The sequence below is a fragment of the Silurus aristotelis genome (assembly GCF_946808225.1).
Source record: "Silurus aristotelis genome assembly, chromosome: 13".
In the NCBI taxonomy this organism is placed as follows: domain Eukaryota; kingdom Metazoa; phylum Chordata; class Actinopteri; order Siluriformes; family Siluridae; genus Silurus; species Silurus aristotelis.
The window spans coordinates 1,671,779-1,689,744 of record NC_139586.1 but is presented as its reverse complement, the minus strand read 5'-3'; the positions used below and the strand labels follow the sequence as shown (position 1 = coordinate 1,689,744).

Here is a 17,966-nt window from a genome sequence, read left to right as displayed (position 1 = left end):
AAGAGGGTGCAGGTCTATTTTTAGCTTTGTAGGCAAGCAACAGTGTTTTGAATCCGATGTGTAAGTGCAGCTACAGGAACTCAGTGGTGGGAGCAGCAGTGGGGTTGTGTGGAAGAACTTGGGCAGGTTGAACACGGCCGTTCAAAGGTCGACCTACCAGTAGAGAGTTGCAGTAATCCATCTTAAAATGGTCGAATCCGTCTGATGTAGAGAAGGATTGAGTCCTTCGTGGCTGCTCGAACAGATCTAGAAGTTTGGAAAGTCTTGGAAATTTCCATTTGTCAAACCGTCGCTCTGCTTCAGTGTACTTTTGTTTACTGCACTGTGTGTGGAAAAACCTCAGGAGATCAGGAGGAGATCAGTAATTTATGAAATACTCACACAAGCCCAGCTGGTGTCGGTTTCCATGCCACAGTTAAAAGCGCAGGAATTCTCCAGTTCTGATTATTTTCGACGCGAAAATGATTGGCTGTTCCCGATACAGGCGTCCCTATTAAAATAGAGTAGTGTGAGAGCTGTTTCCTGAAAGCACTCGCCTTTTTTTTTTTCTTTTTTTTTTTCCTCTTCCTAGCTCCATCCGTCGTCACTTTTACCTTTGACCTCGGGGACGGCCCGGTGGTCTTGAACGTAAGGTCTCCGGTGCGCCTGAATGACAGGCAGTGGCATTACCTACGAGCGGAAAGAAACGTGAAAGAAGCATCGTTGCAGGTCGACCTGCTGCCGCTTCAGGTCACCGAGGCAGCAGCTGAGGGGCAGCACCGACTCCAGCTCAACAGCCAACTCTTTGTTGGTAAGGAATGGCTTTTGAAAGCTACAGCAACTTTGCTTTTTAACCTGCAAGCAAGAAGAAACCCTGTGTTTTTTAGGCTGCAGAAATGTGCTGCCAAATATTTGCGTTAGATTTGCATATGTATCCTTTTTTCCCCAAAATTAGTCATAAAAGACCAGATGAAGGTTGTTAGGAATTGTCTTTATTGTTTAACCTAAGGACAATAGTTTGCGGATACTCGAGAATAAGGTTAGTGTTCTTCTACATTTATTCCCTATTTGCCATTTGTTCTAATAACCTCAACATAAATTAATTAGCTTTTCATTTATTTACATTTTTATTTACTACCCACAATTCATTAAGTAGATTATATACAAGCTGGCACCAGGAAATGGGAAGTTTTGGAATTAGAGGTTTTTGGTGATTGTTTAGAACCAGCATGAGCTCGTATCGAACCCCTTGCCGTTAGTTAGAACGGAGCAGTCATTTCAGTAAAGGAAATTTTAGCGTCATTACCAGTGAGAACGTCACGATTAAGTCTTGTTTACTTTTCATTTCGAAAGAAACCGGTACAGGCTAAAAATGTTTCATTTTATATTATAGCCTCTCTTCGAAACGGCGCCCCCGTGTAGTTCGATGTTGACGTCGTAACTGGTACTAACGCCGAAATTCCCTTTACGCCATTCTTATAAAGGGTCTTAAAGCGATCGCTTGTTGCGCACCAAAGGGGCTAAAAACGAGCTCGTACTGGTTCCGAACAATCGCAGACGCCCTACGGTCGCTTCAAGATACAAAACTTCCTCTTTCCTTGCTTCACTCTGTACATCATAATCATATTATGAATAATATCATGAACCATTGTCTATGCAGTCAGTAACCGGACTCATCATCATAATGAGTCTGAATTTCTTCTGTAGAATTTGTTGATTTATTGAAGTCGCTCTCGTTGCAAAAGATTCTGAGAATTGTTGGAAAAACATTTCTATAGAGCCTATTTATTTCCTTCGTCCTTTTGACAGCACATGCAAATTTTTTATTTTTTTTGGCACGTGTAATCCGAATGAATAATTTATTTCCAGCTTCCAGACAATCGGCGTGACAGCTCCTGATTGCATTGTCGTCTCGCGTCTGCGAGATTGACGTCTAGCGGAATTGCATCGTGTCGGTCAGCGTGCCGGAAGAATCGGTCGAACGTAACGCAATCCCGATTTGCATATCGTTTTGCACTGAAGAGTCTGGCCTAAAATGCTTAAACGCATACGATTATTTAGCTAGTTATCTGGTTAGCACGGTTAGCTAACGATACAGATTAGCTAAAAGAAAAAGGGGGGGGAATTCTATGGGCCTTGTTGCTGCTGTGGGAAAATTTGTCAATGTCCTCATTTTTTGCTGTAATGAGTTCTCATGAGGTTTTATACTGACCAAACTTTTCTCTGATTAGCATTTTTAGTTGCGAGCGTTATAAGATTTAAAGACACGTTTTGAAAAAACATTCAAACTTCAAAAGTGGTGTCCTGCTCATACAGTGAGTGTCGTAAAGCAGGAAACCTAAACACAATTCAAAATGACTTCTTTATAACAACTTCATATGATATCTGCCTTTTTACCGTTTTCTTTTTACCGTTTATTTTACCGTAATATGAAATTACGGTGTGTATTAATGTGTTTTTGTGCAAATTCGACAGGAAAGAAAATGTAAACAAATAATCGCTTCATGACTAAGCATAATTATTTTGAACTGTTCAGGCCGAATTTTCCTCACAACATCCACCATTTAGTCCCAATTCACTCATAATTCCCTCCACTCTTCTGGGAAGATGTTCCACTACATTTTGGAGTGTGCTTATGGATATTTGGGTTTATCAGCCACAAGGGTGTTATGAAAGGCAGGTACTGATGTAGGTGAGGAGACCTGGGGTGCAGTCAGCATTCCAATTTATCCCAAAGGTGTTCAGTGTGGATGAGCTCTATAGCAGGCCACTCAAGATCTTCCTCTTCAAAGCATGTAAACCAGATCTTCAAGAAGCTCACTTTGTGCACAGGGGCATCGCCATGCAGGAACAGGTTTTGGGTTTCCAAGTTGAAGTGAATGCACAATTTTATTACAGCGACATCTAAAGACGTCCTGTACAATTGAGTGCTTCCAGATTTGTGGTTTGGAAAAGTACCACATCTAGCAGGAAAGGTCAGGTGACCCAATCCTTGTGTCAATATAGTGTGTTAATAATGTTTTGATATCCTCTCTCAGGAGGAGCACCCACCACTCAGAGGGGCTTCCTAGGTTGCCTACGTGCCCTCAGCATCAACGGGATGACCTTTGACCTGAACGAGCGAGCCAAGATGACGCCCGGCATGAATTCCGGTTGCCCGGGTCACTGCAGCAGGGAGAGTTTGTGCCACAATGGAGGAAAGTGTTTGGAAAACAGGAACAGCTACGTATGCGATTGCACACACACGGCTTTCACGGGAGCCAACTGCAAAACAGGTGAGAAGCGTTTCGGGCTTAAATTGGTCAAAAAAATTGGTAAATCATTGAGACAGTACAGTAATGCCATAAAGAGACCAGTTTAGGTTCCAAAAATGACCGTTTAGTAATTTTTATTTTAAACTACAGAACCTCTACAGAATTAATTTAGTTTTACGCAGTCTAACGATTTTGTGTTTTCGGTACAAACCGAGTAGTGACGACACTGCACTCGAAGTGCGAGGCGAAAACTAAACAAACGTGCTGTCCGCCGATTAATACGTTCGTAAAGAAACTCTGACTTAAACTGTGTTCCGAACGTAAAACAATAATTGCATTCGGTACCGGTGTCGTCACAATACCAAGATTTTGCCTTCGATGCGATACCCAAATTAAATATAATGATACCAATACCAACTCGAAACTATGGCAACCCCCCCCCCCCCCCCCCCCCAAAAATAAAAAAAAAACCAGGAAAATAATGGAATGTTGTTTTTATTGGAAAACACCCAATGTTTTCTGCCTCCAGAAACAGAGTAGTTTCGGAAACAAAATCAAATAAATATATCAATAAAAAGAAATGTTGATTTTCAATTATTTACAACGTTTCATGCTTCGCGTTTTATCACCATAAAAGACCGAGAGAAATAAAATTCGGCATGTGCTCAAAATGCCGCAAGAGCAGCGCTTTGCTCGCACGCTGCCCCTATTGGTAAACACTTGGAACTGCAGCTGTCAAAAGTACCGGTACTAATAAAATAAGGAATCGCTTAGTTTTAAAAAGCAGGGTATCGCGATACCGTTTTAATACCAGTTTATTGTGTAACAGTGTACGGTACACATCTGCACCCTGTACTGAAACGGTTTGGTACGACTACGTGTACCGTTACGCCCCTTATTTTAAAAGCTGCTCAGGGATCAATTCAACTTTTCAAAGCCCTGGTGAGAAGGGAGGAGTTCCGTCCGCTGACAGCACGTCCTTACTTGTCAGCTCTCTTTAATTTGACATGGAGTTGCTGGGCCATCCAGGAGAAGCTTCACCTGCCGAGTAGACCCTAATTACAGCTTCCCGGCTTCTCCCTCGAACTCACCCGATGGCCTGTCAATCAAATTAGTCATGTAATAGCTCTGTCTCTTTACAGTCTGATTGTAGAAAGGGGGCCGATTACACCACATCTGTTTACAGCTCAGTGTGGCGGAAGGCTGATAAATGAAAATTGACACAACTGAAAGAAAGAAAATAATTGTCTATCACAGCAATAAGTTTCTGAATGCTAGCTGCCTAATTAGATGGAAAAATCAGGAACGAGGAGGGAAAAAAATTCTCATGCATCTGATGAGCTCGATGAGTCACACAGCATCGGAAAGGAAAGGCGATAAAAAAAAAAAGTTTTCCGGCATTTAGCATGGGGTTTGTTTTTTTTGTTTCACGCAATTATCTCTCTTTTTTTTTTCTAGCCGCATTCGTGGTGGTGTCGTTTTTTTTTTTAAGCTTTCGCTGCATTTTTTTTGAGAGAGAAAGAAACGCTTTGTAGGTTCAGTATTCAGTTACTTTCATTTCAATGCATCAGAGAAAGGTACGTGTATGTGTGCGGCAAGTACCTGAGCGATCTCATTTTAGTAACAAGTACTGAAGCCGCTATGACCAATAATGCAAAATAAAGTCCAATTTATAATTTAGACAGATCGCTTTCTAGCGGTGTTTCATTTTACCTCTGGAATAAAAAATAAATCGACATTATAAGTCTGTAAAAAAAAAAGAGGCCATGCGTTATAATAATTTTTTCCCTCGCTATCACGAGTTAATTTTCTCAACATAATTTTTTCCGTCATTATCATGGCTTAATTTTCTTGTGATCTCGACCCAAGTCGTATTCTCACGACGTCAAAAAGGTTACTATGAAACTTTCAATAGCCATAAATCAGGAATAGCAAACTTCAAGTTCATCTTGAATCTTCACAATAAACCTTCCTTATCTGCCTCTATTTTTGTCAGGTTCTCCTGGGACACCCGTCGCTCGCAATGCAGAGATAAAGTCTATATTTGCAGTAGGAAATGAGTAACTTTTTAACACATCAACAAGAACTCCATAACGTACGCCAGAAACCTTCACGAGGCGTGAGATTTTCTCGCATAACAATTACGTTGTGAGAATACGTGTTTTTACCGTCGAGATCACGACAAGTCGTAAAAAGCTTTAATGGAGTGTCGGGATCGTTCTGTACGGTATCACACGTTTGCGCTCGTCTCTTTTCAGCGATCTCTGCGTCTTTTGAGAGAGGCACGTCTGTGACGTACGCTCTTCAGGAACCCTATTCTGTAATGAGGAACCAGGATCCGAAACAGCAGGCGAGAAATCAGCACGCGGATGCGACTCGGTCCCGGGAGAACGTGGCGTTCGGGTTCTTGACCAGACACGTGCCGGCTTTGCTTTTGTCTGCACAGTCCTATGACCAGCGCTACATGGCGATTATACTGACCCAAAATGGTAAGAAATGACTTGTATATTAATTAAGCACACAATATGTCTTCCTGCATACACTACCATTTTTACTGAACAGTCTATAATCAGGAGTATAAAAAAAAGATCTGCACACATTTAAACATACAGAAGGAATGCCACTGGCATCTCTCTTTCCTTCTCTCACTCGGTCTCTCCTTCTCATTTACTTCTGCTCCTCTTAATCTTTTATGGACTGACCGAGGGGAGACACCATTTCTTCAAGTGGCTATGACTGGCTTTTGGAAATCCTTTACAGCAACCACGTTTTCTGTGAATCAGATAGAGAGTGAGAGAGACAGAGTGGACAGGTTAATGCTAAGTAGTCGCTGCATGCTAACCGATAATGACACATCGTTCTTCCTCGCAAACGAGAAGTACGCCAGGGAAACGTCAGGTGTGAGATTTGCAGATTCATGATGTGGCTAAATGAAGCAGGCAGCATCCACCGGCCATCATTGTACATCCTTAAAGCTTTTTTATGGCCTTGCAGGCAGTTTGCAGATCTGGTACAGACTGAACCAGGAGACGGGTCCGGACACGTTCCGTCTTAAGCCTGCCAATCTTGCTGACGGACGCTTCCACTGGGTCCGAATAAATCGTGATGGAGATCAGCTTCATGTTCAGGTAACTTGATTGCAGTGACTGTTTTTTTTTTTTTTTTTTTCCAGGGGGAGTGGTAGCTCAGTGGTTAAGGTTGCTGGGTTACTGATCGGAAGGTCAGGATTCAATCCCCGGTATCGCCAAGCTGCCACTCTTGGGGCCCTTGAGCAAGGCCCTTAACCCCTTTGCGCTCCAGGGATGCCATAACATGGCCGACCCTGCACTTAAACCCCAGCCTCTGAGCAAGCTGGGATATGCGAAAAATGAATTTCAATAGAATATTCTATTCTATGTTGTGGGCGTGGTCATCTTTTGCCTTTCAATGCATTTGTTTATTTAAAAAAAAGGTGCGTATATGTGTGGAGGGGTAATTATTTTTTTCTTGTTTGCTCGCGATCACAACTTAATTTTCTTGTGATCTCGCCATTTTCTTCAGATCAAAACATTTTCCCGCCGTAAGTTGGTTTCTTGTTTGCATGACTCGGTTTTCCTTATGATCTCGACATAACAAAAGTTGTTTTCTTATTATTATGTTAAGGGCCCTACTCGAGGGCCCCAAGAGTCGCAACTTGGCGAATCCTAGGCGTGAACCCCTGATCTTCTGATTAGTAACCAGGAGCCTTAACCAAACAGGGTTAAGGGCCTTGCCCAAGGGCCCCAAGTGTGGCAGTTTGGCCATTCCAAGGCTTGAACATCTGACCTTTTGATCAGTAACCCAGAGTCTTGACCACAGAGGGTTAAATGCCTTGCTCAAGGGGGCAACAAGATTTGCAACTTGGCAATACCTGGGCATATGATCCATTTATTATTCGTTAATGCGGAGTGTGACATCACAAATAAATTCCGACGATGAACACGTGTACCCCCCAAATTTCAACAATGAACAAGGGTACCCCACAAATGTATTTCTTGGATCCTATGGAATATATTGTCAAGAAATAAACATTTCTTGTCATTAATTGTATGACCAAATCAACCAAGCTGCCAATGCCATAGCTGCTCATTGGGATGAATGAGATCAATCTGCATAAAAGGGCATCTTCCTAATGCCCTAAATGTACCCTGTAACTCCTTGTTCAAGATTTTAAAAAAATATATTTATGTACAACTTTTCTTTTACGATTTTGTCTTATCGGCTTATTGAACAAACACCCAGATCAGATTTCTGTAGAAGTTTCCAATTACACCAAGACAGACAGAATCATATGTTTAGTGGTAAGAAAGGCTCCAATTGGACTGCCGGCATACAGTCAGCACTTTTTGACGCACTGGCGAGGCTGTCTGTCTGTAAGACCTACTTGCTTCCATCCTGGCCTGGTGGTTTTATAAAACACATAAAAAGAAAAAAAAAGCAGCCTTGTTTCGGCCATAAACTTATAGTAGCTGCCTTCTTGAGCTATAATGCTGATCAGCATGACTTTGATGGGGGGGAAACAATGATGATGCAGCAGCTCAGATATGCTTTGCTATGCATATTTAATCCGGCCCCCTACTTGCTTGCTAATGGCATTGAGAGATCAGAATATTCAGAAGCACTTCCCCCTACCTGGGCTACAACGGTCAGTAGAAACGACCTTGTCCTTCACGGTGTCCCCCAGGATGTAAAGGCCAGATGTAGGTGGAAAAACATATTGCAAGTGCACCTGTTGAACGAGGCTCTGCTCTGCACAGCAAGCAATAACTTTTATCCAGCAGCGAAGACGAGAAGCAACGATTAAACGCAACAAACCTACTGCCCTCTGTCTAAAATAGAATCTGTCTAGAATAGCCTTTATTTGTCACATATACATTACAGCACAGTGAAATTCGTTCTTCACATATCCCAGCTTGCTCAGAAGCTGGGGTCAGAGCGCAGGGTCAGCCATGATACGGCGCCCCTGGAGCACAGAGGGTTAAGGGCCTTGCTCAAGGGCCGAAGAGTGGCAGCTTGGTGATACCGGGGTTTAAAACCCCGACCTTCCGATCAGTAACCCAGCACCTTAAACACTGAGCTACCACTCCCCCCTACACAGTCCTCAAAATCCACCCCATCTGTTTGGTGCCACAAGGCTTCTACTTTAAAAGTCACCGGCACTCTGGGCCCTTGCCAAACTTTGAGGTACAGCGTATTTCGCTGCGACCAACAAACTCGGCCACATCCAATCCCAAAAGAACGAGTTCCCTCCAGGGGCATTAAGCTCAGTTTCAATAGGAACCAATTGGATACCCTACGCTTGTATGTTGTAAAAAAGCTACATCTATAGTGCACCTTTTGCCTCCAGGGCAAGATTTGCTCTACACAGCTTTACACTAGGGTTGCAAAATTCCAGGAATTTTCAAGATTGTAAACTTTCCATGGGAATTAATAGGAATACCTGTGAATTTACAAAATTGAAACAACCAGATTTAATGCAATTTTAGCCAAAATACTTTCTGCGCATTCATCAATTACATTCACACAGCATTCCTTACGGATGCAAGTGTTTTTTCAAGCATTTCAGTGCCAAAGAGCATCTTTTGGAAGCGAATAAAAGTGTGGACTTGGATCGTTTTTAGATGGATTTTGTAATTCGGATTAGCATGGACGTAACATCAATGGCTATAACGTAAACGAGCCAGTCTTTGTTGCATGTAGTGCACGTATACAATAACCACAGCTTCTTTATTGCTTACCGTCAGAACAGCAAAGACACTAATGAGGATTTTACAGAACCTTGCTACATCTATCGTGCATCAAATATCCGACAACGAAAAGTCAATTGCGCATCACTCTGAAACGTAACGGAATCTGCTGGATATCAGTGGATTCGAATAAGTAAAGATCGATGCTTTTCCCCCCCAGAGATGTTGAAATCAGAGTATCTCTCAATAAATATTGACTCTAGCTCGTTATGACCCACCTGGCCACGTAGACCATGTTTGCGAAACATTTTCACACAAAAACGTCTCGAATCACAGCACTAGGAACTCAGCCAATAGTGTATTTATCATTGTTCAACTTTGCACACATGAATGCACAGCGAGTTGGTAATCAGACCACATAGACACACTCTCGTTCCCCGTCTGTTAGTCTTCGAATGCTTTGCTGTACACGAGTCCGATTGCAAACGCTTGGCTCAGGTTTTGTTTGTGGCGGCTGAATGTGAGCAGAAATGGTCCAAATCAAGGTCATAGGAATATTCATCTTCAGGCCACAGTCCAAAGGTGGTGCAAAGACCATAAAGCCAATCAATCACCATATTGGAAGCTGGGGAATAAAGTTCTTACCGAGTGTATTTAATTGTAACATACAGAAATATTTTATGATGTTTTTCATTTAGCATGATGTTTAGAAATTAATTTCACCTTGTCACATGTACGTGACAGTAAAATGTTTTCTTCACATATCCTAGCGAAACTGCGGTCAGCCATGATGCAGCACCTCTGCAGCACTTAAGTTAAGGGCCTTGCTCAAGTGCCCTCAACAGTGGCAGTTTGGGCAATTCTGGGGCTCGATCCCCGGACCTTCTAAACAGTAACCCAGAGTCTTAAACACTGAAACACCATTAGCCTAAAATGCCCTAAAAAGTGAATAAATTGTATTAGTATATTAAGAAACCATTGTTTGATGGGTTTGTTATATCAAGTCAAAGTATTCAGATTCAAGAATACACAGACATCTGGCATGCTGGGTTTGATCATGATTTTGTCCAAATAAAAGTCAAGTCAAGTCAAGTCAAGTTTATTTGTATAGCGCTTTTCACAACAGACATTGTCTCAAAGCAGCTTTACAGAAAACAACAGTGAAGGTGAATGGTGTGCGTTTGTCCCTGATGAGCAAGCCGTGGCGAAAGTGGCAAGGAGAAACTCCCTTAGATGATATGAGGAAGAAACCTTGAGAGGAACCAGACTCAAAGGGGAACCCATCCTCATATGGGTGACCTGAAGAGTTTGGTCATAAATCTTTCAACAATACTGAACAATTTGTGATCATCATAGATCCAGCATCAGCTTCTCCATGCCAGGGCCTTTAAACACTCGGCATCTACTTCTCCATGATCATCCATAGGTCCATAATCTTCACGAGGTGGGACGTGACTGGAGCTGGCCAAACCTCAGGATGCCTCGGGATGGGGAGAGAAAGAGAAGCAGTGGAGAGGAATTAGCGTAGCTGCTGTTCATGATATTAACAGCACATTGATAATGTGCATGTAATCATATATTCTGGAGCACAAGGTTGTGATGTGATGTGTGTGATGTGTGTTATGTGTAGGCTTTGCTAAAAAGATATGTTTTTAATCTGCACTTAAACTGGGAGAGTGTATCTGAGCCCCGAACACTGTCAGGAAGACTATTCCAGAGTTTAGGAGCTAAATGTGAAAATGCTCTACCGCCTTTAGTGGACTTTGCTATTCTAGGAACTACTAGAAGCCCAGAGTTTTGAGATCTCAGGGAGCGTGACGGATTGTAGCGTGTTAAAAGACTGGATAGATACATGGGAGCCAAACCATTTAGTGCTTTATAAGTGAGTAGCAGTAGTTTGTAGTCTATTCGAAACTTAATAGGAAGCCAGTGTAGGGACGATAAGATTGGGGTTATATGATCGTATTTTCTTGACCTAGTAAGAACTCTTGCTGCGGCATTCTGAACTAACTGAAGCTTGTTGTAAAAAATAAACAAAATTAATTAATTATAGCAAGCAAACAACCAACAGAATCCTAATTATGTAGCTTGAATTATATCATATAAATGTTTATCTGAAAAAGAAAATCATAAAATTTCTTTTGTTAAACAGTCACAAAAAAACACCATATGTGGTTCTTCCCCAGACTGTTACGTCTTTGGATGCGGTAGCATCAAAATTTTTCCTTCACTTGAACTAGACCCGAAACCTGTTCCAGCATGACGATGCCTATGTGCACAAAAGGCAGCCCTATGAAGATCTAGTTTACACGGGTTGCTAGATATAAAAGATCTCCAGCTTATAGAGCTCTAACGCCTTTGGGATGAATGTGAACGCTGACTGCTCTCCAGGCCTCCATTACTACCTGACTTTTAATGTCTGAATGAGCACAAATCTTCACAACCATTCTCCAAAATCTGGTGGAACATCCTTCCAGAAGACTTGGGAGTTATTTTGGGAGCAAATGGGGATTAAATGTGCAATTGTTTGGCGCACGGTACCAATACAGCAGCGCTCAAGTCATTTCAGGTGAAAGTGTATGCTTAGTGATTAAAACTCTGGGTGACTGATTGGAATGCCAGTGGTTTGAGTGCTGGAATTACCAAGCTGCCATTCTTGGGGGCCCTTGAGCAAAGCCCTTAACCCTCCATGCATGTGACAAATGTAAAAGATTCTTTCTTTCTTATGAGCAGTTATCCACATACCTTTTGTCCAGATGTGTATTTACAGTGCAGTATCTGTTTATTGAAACTGGAGCACACACACTACAGGTGCAGGAGACTGACCAGATACTGGGCTGGAGCACATTAATGCAACCTTGAGACACTCGTTTTATGGAACCCCTTTTGGGACTCTGACTTTTAATAGAATTTCAGAATGGCCTTGTCCAATGAATCGTACCGTTTCTGTAAGTGGTATAAAAGGTGTGTGTGTGTGTGTGTGTGTGTGTGTGTGTGTGTGTGTGTGTGCGTGTGTGTTTTCAGATCGATAATACAGCGCTGCAGCAGTACAGTCTGTCTCCTGGCTCTGCTCTTGCTCCGGTCAGGATTTTAACACTGGGACGATTCCGAGGTGAGTTCCGGCGTTGGTTCAGGGAGGAACATCCGCGTGTGCACGTGTTTGGCTCCGCCCCAAAAGCTGCATGCAATCAGTACAAATATAATTCTCTAAGAATTTTAATGAGCAGTATCTCTCTCTCTCTTTCTCTCTCTGCATCTCCCCTCCCTATAAAGAGCCATTTGAGTGGTGTGGGTTTTTTTTTTTTCTTTTTTCCGAGGCAGGTTCGAGTGAGGTGGGTGGGTGGGTGGTTGGCAGGGCAGAGAGAAAGGGAGCAAAAGAGCACATTCTAAGCTGTCAGCACTGTGACAGATGGGTTGAGTGAAGGGTAAATGGATTTGCACCATGTTGCCTAGAATACCTTTTTTTCTTTTTTTATTTCTTTTTTTTTTATAAACAGGTAACTAATAAGCAGGACAGGACTGACCGTCCTTAGGTGGAGACAGCAGGACGTCGGAGATAAATTTACGGCAAAACAAGCTCCAACAAAACCATCCGTAGTCATTAAACACTGTAGAGGAGGAAAAAAAAAATGGAACATATCGATTCCAGCAATTCCGCTATAGCCTCGACGGCGAGAGATTACAGTAATGAACTCATCTATATTGATGAAACGTGCCAAAAAAAACCCATCAAGTCCTTTTTTTTTTCTCCGAGTTTGTGCTGCCTTGAGTTCCTAGACAAACTGCCTATTATTTTTGAAACACTGCTGGATGTTAAAAAGTATTTTTTAGGGGGAAAAAAAGATTTACTAACACAGGCTATACGGAGAAAATTTCGAGGACACCTGGGCTCTTGGTATTGCATTTCGAACATCCTGTTCCACATTGAGTCCTCATTTCCCCAACTTCCACTCTTCTGGGAAGATGTTCCACCAGATTTTGGAGTGTACATTGCTTTTATGGATGGTCTTTTATTTTTGGCTACTTGAATCAGACGCTTAAAGTAGTTTTCCACGAGCTTCTTGCAATACTTCTTGTTTTTTTGGGGGGTATAGTTTTTGCCCCTCTCTGCCTAAGAAGGGATTTTATTTATTTATAAATCCAATAAAATAAAAAACAACCCTACGTTTTCGAATGAAAGTTGATGTGGATGATGTAAGGATCAGAGGTTGAAGTTTGAAGGATCAGTGGTGCAGTGGTAGATGATGGAAGGATCAGTGGTGCAGTGGTTGAGGATGGAAGGACCAGTGAATGGGGATGATAGGATTAATGAAGCAGTGATTGAGGATGTTAGGGCAAGTGGTCCAGTTGTTGAGGATGGAAGGATCAGTGAAGCAGTGTTTGAGGATGGAAGGACCAGTGGTTGGGAATTGAAGGACCAGTGGTTGAGAATTGAAGGACCAGTAGTGCAGTGGTAGATGATGGAAGGACCAGTGGTTAAGAATGAAAGGACCAGTGAATCAGTGATTTAGGATGAGAAACCAGTGATTGCTTCACTGCTTCATTGATCCTACCATCCTCAATCACTGCTCCATTGATCCTACCATCCTCATCCACTGATTCACTGGTCCTTCCATTCTTAACCACTGATCCTTCCATCATCTACCACCGCACCACTGGTCCTTCCATTCTCAACCACTAGTCCTTTCATTCTCAACCACTAGTCCTTTCATCTTACACCACAGGTCTTTAAGTAGCCTTCAACATGCTTCTCTCAAAAATCGTTTTTGTTTTGTTTAGGGGGGGCTTCACATGTACACAAGCATGTTTTTTCTCATGAACCTTTAATTCAATTTTGTTATTTCTACAGTGCTTATAACCATGTTCAATAATTATAAGCAGCAAAAAATATAACCCTTACCAATGACAGTGTGAATGAGGAAGAAACCTTGAAAGGAATCTGGATTAAGAAAGGAACCTATGCTCATCCTGACACTGAATATCCGTTCATTGTAGTTCCATCAAATAGCAGTTGTAGTCATAAGCCTTTATAGAAGACCTTTTGAGTGTTCATTCCGGTCCACACTCATCTTAATGGTTATTAAGTGGAACCATCTATACTAATCGGTGTTTATTTCCATGTGGAGAACAGCAGCTTTTGTTTTCTAATTGGTGAGAACTCAATCAAGGATCAGAATAGATGGTCATTGAATTTGAAGTTCGATCACAAGAGGAAAGAATTCTCATTATCTCATTGATACAACTGAGCAGTTTGGGGTTTAGAGCCTTGGCTCAGGGGTCCTGAAGTAGCAGCTTGGTGCGGCTAGGATTTGAACTCTCAACCTTTGGATCCGAAGTCCAGTGACTTAAACCGCTAACCACTAAACAACCACCTCCCACTTCCTATGTTTGTAGGAAGTGACATCACTGATGAGGAAGTGCTCCGTGCCGGCTCGAGAGGATTCGTCGGCTGTCTCTCATCCGTCCAGTTTAATCACGCCGCTCCTTTAAAAGCAGCGCTCCAGAACAAGGGGAGCTCCGCCGTCAGCGTTCACGGCCGGCTGGAGGAGTCCGACTGCGGCACAAAATCGCACCCTGACCCTCACGTTACTCCCGGAGAAGACTCGGGTACAACTACACCAATTCCCTCTTTGAGCCGATGTACTAATTTCTCCAAACTCGCACATCCCTCACATGCACGTGTGACTTATTCTATCATGGCTCGATAAATGTATGGTATACGGACCTTCTCCGGTGTCTGTCTTTCATCTTGTTTCTCTCTTGCAGATGAATCATCACAATCAGACCGAGGTAAAGCGCCTCTGACGAAGGTCGCTCAGAGTGACTCAGCGCTAATCGGAGGTGAGGAGCTTTGATTTCGGAAGGAAAAGCAGAGTGTTCCCTGACGTCGGTGAAGGCCGTCGCAATTGCTCGTCCTTCTGAATAGGGTCGTCACAATACCAAAATTTGGACTTCGATATCATGATACCGATATGAACTCGATATTTTTGGAAAAAAATTATAAAACTGAAAAATGTATTGAATAATGGAACTTTGTTTTTATTAATTAATAAACACTGCTGTCTGCTGAAACAAAGTAGAATTAAAAATAAAATATATGAATAAAAATTTTTATTTACAAAGTTCAATGCCTCTGGTTTCATCACCGTGCAAGTCAAAATGGATCTGAGGGGGAAAAATAAACAATTTCGGCTCGCACTCAACGCGTTGAAGCTGCGACTTGCCTGCACACCGCCCTCTATTTTCGAACACTCGGAACTACAGGGGTCACTCTTAAAGTCCCGGTACTTATAAAAATGAGTAATGGTAATGTAAAAGCAGGGTATCGCAATACCTTTCTAGTACCTGTATATCGTGAAACACTGTCTAACCTTCATCAGAATCACTCTTTTGTTTTGTTTTTTAAGTTCCGAGTCATGCGGTTATGTCTGTTTTGCTAATACCTTTGAAGAGCCTAGGAAAATGTTTTCATAAGTAGTGTTCTACCTTATCAACAAAACACACACTTTTTTAGTTTGCGTTCATATTGTGCTTTGAGGTTTTCAGCATATTTTCATCACCACCTGCATTGTTACATGTATATGGCACATACTATATTAGTGGTGCAGCGGTGTAGGATGGAAGAATCAATGGTGCAGTGGTTCAGAATGAGTTTGTGATGGAGTGGTAGATGATGGAAGGATCAGTGAAGCATTGGTGTGGAATAAAATAATCAGTGGTGCAATGCTAGAGGATGTAAGGATCAGTGAAGCAGTGGTATAGGATGGAAAGACCATTGGTGCAGTGGTTAAGGATGAAGTGTTTGTGATGGGTGGTAGGGGATGGAAGGAGTGGTAGAGGATGGAAGGATCAGTGAAGTACTGGTAAAGAATAGGGGGGGGGGGGTCAGTGGAGCAGTGCTGAAGAATAGAAGGATCATTAGTGGTGGGTCAGAGGATGGAAGGACCAGTGGTTGAGGGATGGAAGATCAGTAGTTAAGGATAGAGTTTGTGATGCAATCGTAGAGGATGGAGGGTTCATGATGGTGTTAAAGACTAGAAGGATCCTCTGAGAACCAAAGGAGGATTGACCATTGAAAACAAATAGCAGATGGAAAAAATTCAGAGTGATATTGAGACGTTTTTGATGAATACAATTAATAATTGAGGCATTGGTTTCCTTTCGTTGGGTCAATCTTTACACTTGTTGTCAGATGTCAGATTTTTTCAGGTTTTCATCAGGTTGAGATCAGTTTTATTTTTGCAAACTGAGTGGGATGCAAACACTATTTATTTATTTATTTATTTTTATGAATATGAAATTTGTGGCAGTTCAGATACCTTCCTTTGGATCCAGCCTGATAAATGAACACCATTTTTGTCAGTGGGTAACAGGTCTTCTTTGTAGATAACCTCTAACATGCCCACATGCACTTGAACCCGAAATTAGACATGCAAACGATCAGACCTTAATGTATTGGATATTGAAATCAGCGAATGGAATTGCTAATGAACGCTGTTTCTTCCGCAGGAGTCGTAGCCGGCGTCGTGTTTACGGCGCTGTGCGTGTTGGCCGTGTTGATCCGCTTCCTCTACCAGCACAGGGAACCCCGGCCTCGACCTGCCGCCGCTGTCGTCAAGAGCAAAAGACCCAGTCTGGATGTGGAACCGTGCAAACCGAGTCCCGTCAGCAAGGAATACTTCATCTGACAGGATCTGACTTCTGCATGCACACAAGTTGCGTCAGGTGCAGAAGTGCGGCTCTTCACAGCCGCACACGAGCGCTTGACCCTAAGCCTTTCTGACACTTCAATGCTGTTGTTTTAATCCAGGCCTCCTGTCGGAGTCAGGAAGTCGGACAGGATGACAGGGTCTGCATGCAGGAGACTCCCTCCAGTCGCTGGATATGTGCTCACCGATATGCGAGAGTTTTGAAACGGTGCCAGTTTTGTGCCAGATGTGTGCTGTCGGGAAGCAGTACGGTATACACCCACACTCACACACGCTTACAAACAGTTTCCTCTTGAGATTCGATCTGACAAGGACACGACGTTCTGGTGGCTAAAATGCACGACTATTCACGTTCAGGAAAGATCAGTTGCGTAACGAGGATCCGACCAAATAAGACAATCAGTTCAACATTAAAAACGGAACTAGCAAGCGATCAGCAAACGCTCGGCGTCTGTCCTCGGCTGCCCGTCGGGTCGCGGCCGTAACGCAGCTCAGTCCTCGATTTAAACGATTCGTCTGAAAAAAAAAAAAAAAAAAACCTTTCGATCATGTACGTTATCCACCACCTTGTCATGACCCCGCCCCCCTGAGACCATTCAATGATTTCTTACTTAAAATTTCTTTCTTTTGGTCAGGGGATCGGTTTTCTATATGGCTCTTGTTGTATATGACTGTTTATCGATTTCATAAGTATATTTAATAAAAAGAGCTTTTTTTTTTTTTCTCAAAGCCTGTGGTGGAAGTCATTTGAGTTCTCAGGTGACCTTTAGTGAATTGACCACAAACCTCCATAAAACCTACTAAGGTCCACACTGTTGGCTCTAGTTGTACAACGTCAGTTTTTTTTTTTTTTCGCCCGATTCTTCATGTTAGTGGATCGGCCGCAGAAATAGAAATCCGATTGGCTATTCAGCCTAGCAAATGAGCATGCGAGGAAAAAATTTAACGGAACTGACACAAGCAAACAAGGTATTATTTTAATGTAACCGCAAATCAAGGCGTCATTCGTCTTCTTTTTTCTACTTCTTTTATTCCTACTCCTCTTCTTCATCCTCTTTTTTTTCCACACCTCTTTTTTCTCTTCTCTTTTTCGTTTTTCTTCCTTTTCTTCTTTCTTTCTTTTTCTCCTCTCCTCTCCTCCCTCCTATTCTTCTTCTTTCTCCTCTAGACATTTCCTAATCCAGAACAAGACTAAGACATTGCCAGTGTCATTTGCAACCTAACAGACATGATTGAAAATAATCTATAGGAATCTGTTATTAATTTATTTTGAGCGATTTTAACAATGAACACTGTCTCAAAGCAACTTTACAAAGATA

At 42.3% G+C, this 17,966-nt stretch overlaps 2 protein-coding genes across 5 annotated transcripts in view; one reads left to right on the top strand and one right to left on the bottom strand.

Annotated features, from left to right (window-relative positions):
* cntnap5l (contactin associated protein family member 5 like) overlaps nt 1-17,376 on the top strand; it is a 131,174-nt gene extending 113,798 nt beyond the window's left edge. For all 4 annotated transcript variants that reach the window (XM_083557756.1, XM_083557755.1, XM_083557754.1 and 1 more), the window contains 8 exons: nt 572-790; nt 3,018-3,254; nt 5,492-5,722; nt 6,228-6,361; nt 11,963-12,050; nt 14,333-14,545; nt 14,705-14,779; nt 16,448-17,376. In XM_083557756.1, coding sequence (XP_083413882.1) covers nt 572-790; nt 3,018-3,254; nt 5,492-5,722; nt 6,228-6,361; nt 11,963-12,050; nt 14,333-14,545; nt 14,705-14,779; nt 16,448-16,626 — 1,376 coding nt within the window. In that variant the 3' untranslated portion in view covers nt 16,627-17,376. The remainder of the gene's footprint in view (nt 1-571; nt 791-3,017; nt 3,255-5,491; nt 5,723-6,227; nt 6,362-11,962; nt 12,051-14,332; nt 14,546-14,704; nt 14,780-16,447) is intronic.
* Nucleotides 1-17,966, bottom strand: part of slc4a10a (solute carrier family 4 member 10a) — a 352,554-nt gene that overhangs the window by 37,356 nt on the left and 297,232 nt on the right. The gene's annotated exons all lie outside the window — the stretch shown is intronic.